The sequence below is a fragment of the Schistocerca serialis genome, chromosome 3, assembly GCF_023864345.2.
Source record: "Schistocerca serialis cubense isolate TAMUIC-IGC-003099 chromosome 3, iqSchSeri2.2, whole genome shotgun sequence".
Taxonomy (NCBI): Eukaryota; Metazoa; Arthropoda; class Insecta; order Orthoptera; family Acrididae; genus Schistocerca; species Schistocerca serialis.
In genome coordinates, this window is record NC_064640.1 from 61,711,683 (window position 1) to 61,722,552 (window position 10,870).

The following is a 10,870-nucleotide window of genomic DNA, read 5'->3' on the forward strand; positions in this document are numbered from 1 at the left end:
TTTTCCTCATTATTTTACGTTCTTTCACTTCTGATTCCCCTTTTAGTGTTCTGTGTTGAATGTTTAGAGTTTCAGATGCGTATAGAGCTTCGGGTCTAATTACTGTTGTGTAGTGTCGTATTTTGCAGTTCCACGAGAGACTCTTTTTGTTGTAAACGTTTTTTGTTAGCTGAAAAGCCGTCTCCGTTTTCTGGACTCTTGATATGACAGATTTGATTTCATTACAATTTTCTGCAATCCGTTCACCTAAATATTTGTATTCTTTTACTCGAGAGATGTAGTTATTACCAGTTTTGAGATCAGAAGGTGCATCTTTGATGTCAGTCATAAATTTTGTTTTTTCAAATGAAATTTGTAATCCTATTTTTGCTGCCTGCTCTTGTAACAATTCTAGCTGTTTCTGTGCATCGGTAATGTCTTGGGCGATCAATGCCATGTCGTCAGCAAATGCTAAACAGTCTAATTCTATGCCCTTACGTTTTGGTCCCAGTCTGTGTGCAGGTGCACCTCCTTTTCTCCATTCTCGAACCACTTTTTCAAGAGCACATTTGAAGAGCACTGGGGAAAGTCCGTTGTCGTACTCCTGTGTCTATTTCAAATTCTGTGCTCAGTTCTCCCATAAATGTTACTTTGCATTAGGTCTCCGTGAGTATTTCTGTTTTGATGTTTGTTGTCTTTTGATCTAGTACAAATTCCACTAACACTTCAAAAAGGGATTCTCGGTCTATACTGTCGTATGCTTTTTTAAAGTTGACAAACGTAATGACATATCTTTTGTTTGAAGTACTATGCAAATATTTCATCGAGTTTCTCAAGTTAAGGATTTGTTCTGCGCATGATCGACCTTTTCTGAATCCACCTTGGTATTCGCCTAGTTTTGAATCTAGCTGAGGTTCTACTCGGTTTAGTAGGGCTTCAGACATGATTTTGTATGTTATTGACAATAAAGAGATTCCACGATAGTTGTTGGGGCCTGTTTTACTTCCTTTTTTGTACAGACGATGTTTGATTGCTGTCTTCCAATCTGTGGGGATTTTTTCAGTTTTCCAGATTTCATGTATAATTTCTTTGAGTTTTGTAATAAGATTTTCTCCTGCTTTTTTCCATAATTCTGCGATGATTTGGTTCTCTCCTGATGCTTTGTTATTTTTCAGTGACTGAATTATCTCTTTAATCTCCTGTAAGCTTGGTGGCTTTGAGGGTGGGTTTCGTTGTGTATGGCGGAACTCAAATTTTTCTGAATGCTTTCAACAATAAAACTCAGTAATTTAGAAAAGTATTTTGTAAGAATCTCACAGTTTTCGGTGTTGGTATGGGCAATTTCCCCACGTTCATTTTTTAATTGGAGTGATGGAGGAGAGTACTTTGTTAATTTTTGTTTGAATACTCTGCAGCAATTTGGGGAATTGTTTTTCTGGAAATCATTTTCTATGTTTTGCAATTTTTTATGTTCCTGTTGATTTAAAGTATTTTATTTTATCTTCTTGGATATTTTTTACAGTAGTTAGCGTCATTGTTTTCCATTATTCTACCTTACCAAGTATGATTAATGAAGGACGTAAGGATGATCGCACTGAGAGAGTTGTGCGAATCGTTACGGTTTACTTTTTAAGCTTCACTGAGAATTTCACGAAAGTAATGTTGCACATACTACTAGAGAAACGTTGTTCACTGCGGAGAGGTTTAGTCTTAAAATTACGGGAGTGCGCGCTTCATCAAAAGTTACGCAGTATATAAGCTACTGCTACATGTATCTGGTAAGATAATCATGGCCGTAAAATTAGAGAAATTCCAGCTGATATGGAGGCTTGCCGACAGTTGGCGATTACGTGTGGTAAATTCAAATTCACCATGTAACCTGATGCCTATCACATGTCAAGGTAACCCCACCCCCTCGCCACCCGCACTATTAGGGCAATTGTATGACATAAAAAGGGTGGGAAAACGAAAGTCATCCATCCACTGGACCGGTTCTAAGACCAAATTCAAGCTCCCTCCCGCCATTAATCTAGGCCAATAGAGTGACTTAAAAATGGCGGGTAAGTCAAGTTCCCCTCCTCCACCTCAACCCACCCCACTCCACCTCCACCTTCTCTCTTTAGTCCAGTCTTCTGAGTCTCATTATTCGTGTTAATTGTGAAGGGATCATGGTGAAGTGCCAGCAGCAGAGTGCTCCTACTTAACCCATTAAGTACCAGTGTCCTATTTTGAGGACAGAGCACATATTTATTTATAAATACACAATAAATTATTAATTTGCAACTATAACTGTTCTACGTCATTTGTTGACGCTTTTTATAGCAAATGTATGCTTACAGGAAATTAAAAGCAATAAATCCTACCATTAATTGATTATTGAATACTAAGGCACACTTTTCATTATTACAGGTATTTACTTTAGCGACAATTTAGTAATATTTGAAATATGTGGCAAAGATCTTTTTGTGATTATTTATAGTCAACAATGTGTCTTTTAAACTACTTGCATTGTTAGCTCAATTGGAGTTATATTCATTGTTTTCCATTGTTATAAAAGTTGGTGTACTCAAAATAGGACACTGGTACTTGGTGTTATTATTTCAGTTATTTGTATTGCTGCACGTTCTAATATGAAACTCTGCTACTGCTGATGTATTTTCTTTTTAGAACGTGGCAATTCTACCAGATTATGTTGCTGATGTAAGTAACGACCCCTCTTATATATATATATATATATATATATATATATATATATATATATATATATATAATTTGTCAATTGACAAAATGATAGTCAAATACAATGGACGAAGTGGGCTGAAACAGTTTATCCGAGGCAAGCCTATTAGATTTGGCTATAAGTTGTGGTCTCTTTGTGGAGCAAGTGGCTACTGTTTCAAATTTGATTTATACTGTGGAAAGGATCCGGAAGATACTGCAAGGAATGACCTACTATTGGGATCAAGAGTAGTCCTAAACATGCTGGGCTGCATTGAAAAACCCGAGAATCGTTGTGTGTACTTTGACAATTTCTTCACTGGTAGAGATCTTCTGATTCATCTGAGAAATTTGGGTTTTCGAGCAACTGGGACTGTTAGAGAGAATCGAGTTGATGACTGTCCACTACCGAGCAGCAATGAACTGAAAAAGACAGTTCGACGAAAATATGACTACCAGTTCGACAGGAATGGTGAAGTCTTATTTGTTCGATGGCACGACAACAGATGCGTTACAATTGGTACAAATTTTGACAATGTTGAACCTTTGGGAGCAGCTACGCGGTACAGCAGACAGGCAAGTAAGAAGACACAAGTGCACCAACCTGCCGTTTTGAAGTCGTATAACGCGTACATGGGAGGTGTTGACCATCATGACTGGTTAGTTGGAAAATATGCGACGGTAATTAGAGGGAAAAAATGGTGCTGGGTCCTATTTACACGTATACTGGAAATGGCCCTCATAAATGCCTGGCTCTTCTACAGACTAATACATGGGAAAAATGCACTGGATTTACAACGTGCTGTTACAGTTACATACCTGAAATAGGAAACTGGAAGACCAAAATATTGAACGTCCAATGGAATATCCATCAAGTCAGTTGAGAGTGATACCAGACATCAGGTTTGATGGAATTGGTCATATGATTGACAAAAGAAGCACGCAAAGAAGATGTGTAAGAGCTAAATGCAACGGGAAACCAAAAACATATTGTGTTAAATGCCGTGTAACACTGTGTGTGAAGTGTTTTTTACCATTTCACAAGAAATAAATAGTTAAGACTTGAATACAGTTTAGTATGTTATACGATACTGTTAGATCCCAGCGTCCTATTTTGAGGACGGCCATTATATCAGCATGTATAAATATTCTTTGGCTATTTTTGTACTTATTGTGGTTCATACACTATGTGCATTATAATTAAGGAATAAAAAACTCAATTAAAAAAATTAATTTGGGACTTAATGGGTTAAAAATAGCGGCAAATATTATCTTAATTTATGATCCAAAATTACTTAGGTTAAAAAATGGTTCAAATGGCTCTGAGCACTATGGGACTCAACTGCTGAGGTCATTAGTCCCCTAGAACTTAGAACTAGTTAAACCTAACTAACCTAAGGACATCACAAACATCCATGCCCGAGGCAGGATTCGAACCTGCGACCGTAGCGGTCTTGCGGTTCCAGACTGCAGCGCCTTTAACCGCACGGCCACTTCGGCCGGCTTTACTTAGGATACTTTGACATTATAGTGTGTGACAAAAAATGTTTAGGAAATTCCAAGGATAGTGTTGTCTCACTGCCTGAATTACTATAATGTGTTGTCGTGATGGCATTTTCCGTGTTATAATTTTAGGGAATTTGTTACATTTTTTTGGCCCATTAGCCCCCGTCCGCACAGTATTCCAACTATCCGTTTTCCCAGATAATAACAAAAAGACACATGCAAATACGAGACCTTCAATTTTTAACAGTCACCTCAGTGCGTTATTTAAACAAATAAACTATTGCTACGTACCAACTCTAACAAAAGAACCATCTTCGAAAAAGGTCAGGCATCTAAGTAGTAAAAGAATTATGATACAATCTGTATTTTTCCAAACAGGGTTCAGGCAACAGTAGCGCAATAACAGACAGCATTTTTATTCATTCTTCTCTACTGGAGGGATATTCTGTTAATAAAAGGATAAATGGCTACATGGCCTTTCAGACCATGATGCACAAATTTTAACATTGTGCACGGACATTACGAAGTATTTAGAAATGTTAATCCAGTGGCATCAAATAATTTTTAAACCTGATTAAAGAAAAAATATGGCAGGAAGTTTATGCCGCAAGTATGTACATCTACACCTACATGATTACTCTGAAAAAGGGCTGTCATGGATTTGATGGGATACTTTGCGGGATACTATAGCACTGTGCTGCATATGTTAGTCAGCAATTTAGCAACATATATAACCTAATCTTTAGCAATAGTCAGTTTCCTGTATGATTAAAGTACTCAACAGTAATTCTCTTCATAATAAAGAAGAAAGGAGTAAAATAGAGAATTTTAGATTTATATCTATGCCATCAGTATTTGCAGAAGTTATTGAAAAGTATAATGTATAATGCTAATTGATCATTGTAGTTCACATGATTTGCTGTAAAACGTAATGTTTATTTTAAGAAGAGGCTTCGTAACTGAAAACGCTGTATTTTCAATTCTCGATGAGTCACTGGGCGGATTAAACTAAAAGTTGCGACCACTAGGCATCTCCTTTGATTTAACTGAGGTCTTTGTGTGGGTCACAAATTATTACAGCAGAAGTTGGACAACTATGGCATGAGACAGGCAGCCCTCTATTGGTTCTTCTCATACTTACAGCAGAAGATCATTCTCCACAATAATGAGAAGAGCTACGAGGTGGCGTCCGACAGGTGCACAATGCAGTAGGGATGCCTCAGGGTTCAGTGTTGAGACCTCTGCTATTCCTTATATATACAGGGTGTTTCCATACGAGTGTGCAAAAATTTAACAGGACAGAGAGGATGCTCGACTGAACAATTTGAGGCATGGAGCCTTGAGTTGGAGAAGCCAGTTTAAGGAGATAATAGGAATAAAATGATATTAGTGTGTACTTTGTCCGCCTCCGTAACGTAGCAGTAGCGTTACCGCCTACCACGCAGGAAGCCCGGCAGGAGACTGGGTGTTATGTGCCCTTCATAATCATTTTCATCATCACTGACTGGCAAGTCGCCGATGTGGCTTCACCTAAAAAGGACTTGCAATACAGCGGCCGAACTCCCCTGAATGGGGCCTCCCGGCCAACAATGCCATACGATCATTTTCATTTCCACTGTGTACTTTTTTATTTACATAATTTAATTGCAAATACCATCAATGACACAATGAGTGTACTCTCTCCACCGTATCTTACAAAATGTGCTGAAACTGACGGCCATGCATTCAATGCAAGCATGACATCGGCGAACAAAATTCTGACGCACGCTGTCAAATATCCCTGGTGTGTTTCGAATCACATCGCAGGCAGCTACAACCCTGGCAACTAATTCCACCTCCATAGCCATTGGGGCCCAATACACAAGTGACTTTAGATATCCCCATAGAAAATAAATAAAGGCATTCAGCTCAGGCGAGCTCGCAGGCCATGGAATAGGATCTCTCCTTCCATTCCAGCGACAAGGAAATACTGTTCCGGTACTGCTTCATCATATTGTACTTCACGACTCTTAATACCACTGAGTAATGAATGAGTCTGTCGTTGATTCATAGCATGTTTTGTGATGGGACAATGAAAATACGGTGCAAGAGAGCCAACTTATGGAGAAGCAAACTAAACGAAACCTACATCATGACTTTCTGGTAATCAGGCCTGTCCTCCTTGTTTCCTTGCAGGAAATAAATAATGCACGTGTAAACAAACAGCACAGTACGTATAATCTTGTACGCAAGTGAGTTGTAAATAAGCTGGAAAACAGTAATGCTAGACAGTGCGGTAGACAAGTTTACCTCCATGTCTATGACCCCTGGTTCTATACCTGAAATTGATCAGTGGATCATTCTCTATGTCCAGTTACATTTTTGCATGCTCTTACCGAAACACCTTGTATAAATGATGTGCCTCTGTTGTGATAATTGAGTCTAGAATATTTCTGTTTGTTGATGACACTAACTTGGTAGTGTAACATAGTCAATGTATCAAATACTGCAGTTCACAGTCCGTGGCTTGCAAAAATTAAATTAATGCTACGTCAGACTAAGACTCAGTTTTTACACTTTCTAAGAAACAATTCAACTAAAACTGACATTTTGATTACGCCGAGTGGGCATATAATTAGTGACTCTGAACCGTTCAAATTTCTAGGTGTTCAGATACACAGTATAGGTCGTAAAAAGCTCACGTTCAGGAACTTGTTAAAAAACGAATGCTTCTATATTTACTTTAGAATAGTATCTGCAATACTTAGTGTACTCTGTTATTTTCATTCACTTATAACATACGCCATTATATTCTGGCCTAACTTTCCTTCACAAAGGCTATTTGCGGCTCAGAAAAGGATGGTTCGAGCAATACGCTATGTAAATTCGCGAAGCTGTTATCGACTCCTGATCGGGAGCATGGGAATTCTGACATTAGCCTCTCAATATTTATTTTCTTTAATGTCGTCTGCTGTTAACAACAAGAGCTTATTCTCATGATTTATCAACATTCACTCAGTTAATACTTGGCAGAAAGTCAGTCTGCATTTGGAGCGAATCTCCTTGAGTCTTATGCAGATAGGCGTGCATATTCTGCGGGATCCATTTTTAACAGCCTTGGCACAAGCTAGAAAATCTTGACAGTAATACTCGGACACTCAAGGCTAAATTCAGGAATTTCCTCGTGGATCGCTCCTTATATTCCTGGGAAAATTAAGCTAATTCATATGTTATATTATTGACTATGATAACACATTCTCACAGCTTGTCATCCGCATAGGATTCGTCTACATTTCATTTTGTTTGTGTTAATTACATGTACTGACTCATTTAATGACTATGGAGATTTGCCCCACAGTTTGGTCAGACACGGTAAGATTAATAGTAGATTTCTAAATAGCGGCGAGAAATCGGTGTAGGAGCTTTTCTAGAGACCAGCGTTTTACGTTAAAAAAATATTCACAAGACATCGTTAAATTGCACTGCAAACAATTTTTTCCACTTTTGCTGTTACCATCACCTCTGGCATTGGATAAGAATGGTGGAGGTACGCGCTTCATTTAAGGCCAATGAAAATATCCTCCCTTGTCTACTCCGTGAGGGCGCACATCTTCTGACGGTCCGCACTGAGTTGTGCGGCTTCGCAACCGCAATCGGAGTTGTTGTCCTCCCATGATAACGTTCTTTATCCTACTGTAGTCCGAATGAAACGGAGAACGGCTGCTCGCTGTCCCAGACACCTGACAGATAATGTTACTGTAGAGCGAGTGACGTGGAGAGAGCTATCTTGAACACTCATTGAGGCAATGTCAAGTGCATTTGAGATGTCCGACGGCCAAGATAGTCTCACCAAAAGCCAGCAAGCTATAACTCGCACCTTGGATGCAACGGCCAGCAACAGTGATAAGCGTCCCATACCATTGAGGTCAGACTGGCAAGCCAATGCTATTGAGATGTCGGTGGAATGCAAGAAGAAGTAGCCTCAATAACAGATCCCGCAGATCCTACACACAGAAAGTAGGCTGTATTGATGGGTCTAATGTTCTTTTATTATAGTCTGTCTAATTTCAGAGAATATTACCAGTAATGTACAGTTATTAAAATCATTGTAACACAAGTGGGCAAATGTCCAACTGTATACTATTTCTTCCTTCTTTTCCTATAGTATTAAGCTCATTCCACAACTATGAAATTCGTAGGACATGCACGGAAAAACGAATTAACCCACAGTATTTAGAAATGGAGAAAACTGGGGTTGTGTAAATGAGGCTGTAAAAAATGTATCAAACTGTTTCATTCTTATTTTTTAACTGAAATCCATACAGCATTGACCAGTTATTGTTTCTTGTCTGTCATATCGTTTATATTGGAATGTTACATGAAAAATAATAATTAATAGAGAAGAACATAATATGTGAAGATTTGTTTTGTAAAACATCCACAGCCACAAATTATCACTAACTCTAGTAAAAAGCCCTGTAAAAGGGAAAATTGGTGATAACACATCACGTATGGCTTAAGTAGATCGAACCAGTGGCCACTATCATAGACTGATGTCGCAAGAAAAAGCATGCGCTGATGAAAGGCATGACTATAACAGAATGATAAGTTTTTGAATATTCTGAATCCGTTGTCAGATTTTCATCTGCAATATTAGCCTGCTTAAGATGACAGTTCAGTTGTTTTTCTAGTTCTTTCTTTTTCTGACCGTTTTTTGCGTCTTAAGGTAATAAGAAATTTGACAGGTGACACTACGTGGTTTTGCAAAGCCAGTATTGAAAAAAGCCAATATTGAAAAACTGATAAAATATTTTGCAAAACATACCAATACATGCACCTTTTTTTAATAAAGACTGAACATCTCGCTAACGCTTCGATCTGCACACGCAGGTACGTCAGGTTGGGATTCTTTTTCCTGGAGTAGTGACTGGACTGCGCAGGAAATCTATTTACTCGTACATGAGCCCATGCAAATTCCTGGTCCTCCTCGCTGGTTTGGGCAATTGTTACGTGACCCCACGCTAAATAAAATATTTAATTTTTAACGTCATGTTACACATAGCTGTATCATAGCGAATGTACGGCTAGTGTTTTGTTGCCTAATGAAACACAGAAACTAACTTCAGGAGTTTCACATGTTTTCTTTTGTTGAATCACATGGGATAGGCGGCCATTGCTTATACCGAATATGGCTAGACAAGCTTTCTTGCAAATCTGAACGTCTAGTTCGCCTACAGTAACCTAATAGATGGTGGCTGTCTGCCCCCTACTCCTGTATGGATCATCAGTGTACCTCCACTTAAGAAGAGTCATCTTCACACAGCCAAATATACAACAATTTTGAAGACCATTCCAACCTAGATTTCGGAAGTCACGAAACAACTTCTCCCGTGTACCTGCAGGTACAATATCGAAGCTTTTTCTCGGATAGGCCCAATCTCAACCTTGTGGTTTCTCCTTTTTCACTACACCCTTATGATTAGTGTACTCTTTACCACTGTTCGCTTCTTCGTAACTTCTTTGAGCCAGTTCTGTGGATTACGCTTCCTCTTTCGATAATTTCCACTGGTTTTTCGCTCCCCTGTTCTACATCCGTCATGTTCACTACCGATATTTGTATTGAGTACTGAATGTGCCAAATGAACACTTCAAACACTCAAAACTAGGTTCATAAGGTGATTAATATTACATATTACACAAGGATTATAGTTAGTGTTTACTCTTTATTAGTTCCAATATAATATACCACAGCCCCCAAACCTTTTCAAATTACAGTTAATTATCTGTTGTCTGTTTATCATGTGGCACAGTATTGGCTATTCTGCTGCTCGGCTCTTCAGCTTATTTCCGCTGCAGGGAAACCGGAGTGTAGCGGAGGGTTAGCCCGTTTTTGACATTATAAAAATCATATGTACCGAAACGCAAGAAATTCTCTTCTTTGTATTACACCCTATTGTTATATTTAGGGCTGAGGACAAAGTCAATTTTGCTAGTTCCTGTTCGCAGCAACAGATGGTAGCACTTATCTTTAAGCTTTTACATTTGAGGGTTAGCCCGTTTCTCCGCGCGTGCCTCACTTTGATCTCCCATGAAAGCGAAGAACAGCTAACATCCAAGATGGAATCATTAAATTTGCGTTTGCTTTATGTATACAGTGCTAAACTATGAACACTATATCGATTGAGGTGTCCACCGACAATGTCACTAATGGTGTGTCACAAGACGCGTCCTCACGTTGGTTGCTACAAAGTGTTGCCGAATCTTGTTACCTACGATAGTTCACTATGAAGGAAAAAACGGCAAGAATCAATAACAAAATTTTTGTAGTCCTTCAATAATACCGTGACTCACTGAGTTACTTTTTCCATATTTCATTTTCTGTGCACGTGAATAGGGCGGGCCATTGTGATGCTCTTTCTTTACCGATATTGCACTGTCTGTGTTGTTAACAAGACTGATGCGATGTCCCTTCGGCCATGCATACATTGCGCCAAATATAAAATACATGAAATGTATTCGAAGTTGGGAATACGAAGAACCATCAGCTCTATCAGGGAGTCACGACAGTGAAAATTTATGCTTGACCGGGGCTCCAACCCAGATTTCTCTCTTTACGCGAGCGGAAGCCTTAACTGCTTTGGCTCTCTGTGCACGAAACATGGGCAGGTACAAACTTCCATTGGTCATT

At 38.9% G+C, this 10,870-nt stretch overlaps 1 protein-coding gene across 1 annotated transcript; it reads left to right on the top strand.

Moving 5' to 3' along the window:
- Positions 1–2,958: 2,958 nt before the first annotated feature.
- Positions 2,959–3,525, top strand: LOC126470677 (piggyBac transposable element-derived protein 2-like). Its single transcript, XM_050098675.1, has one exon. It carries the CDS (start codon positions 2,959–2,961, stop codon positions 3,523–3,525), a length of 567 nt encoding a protein of 188 aa, XP_049954632.1.
- The last annotated feature ends 7,345 nt before the right edge of the window (positions 3,526–10,870 follow it).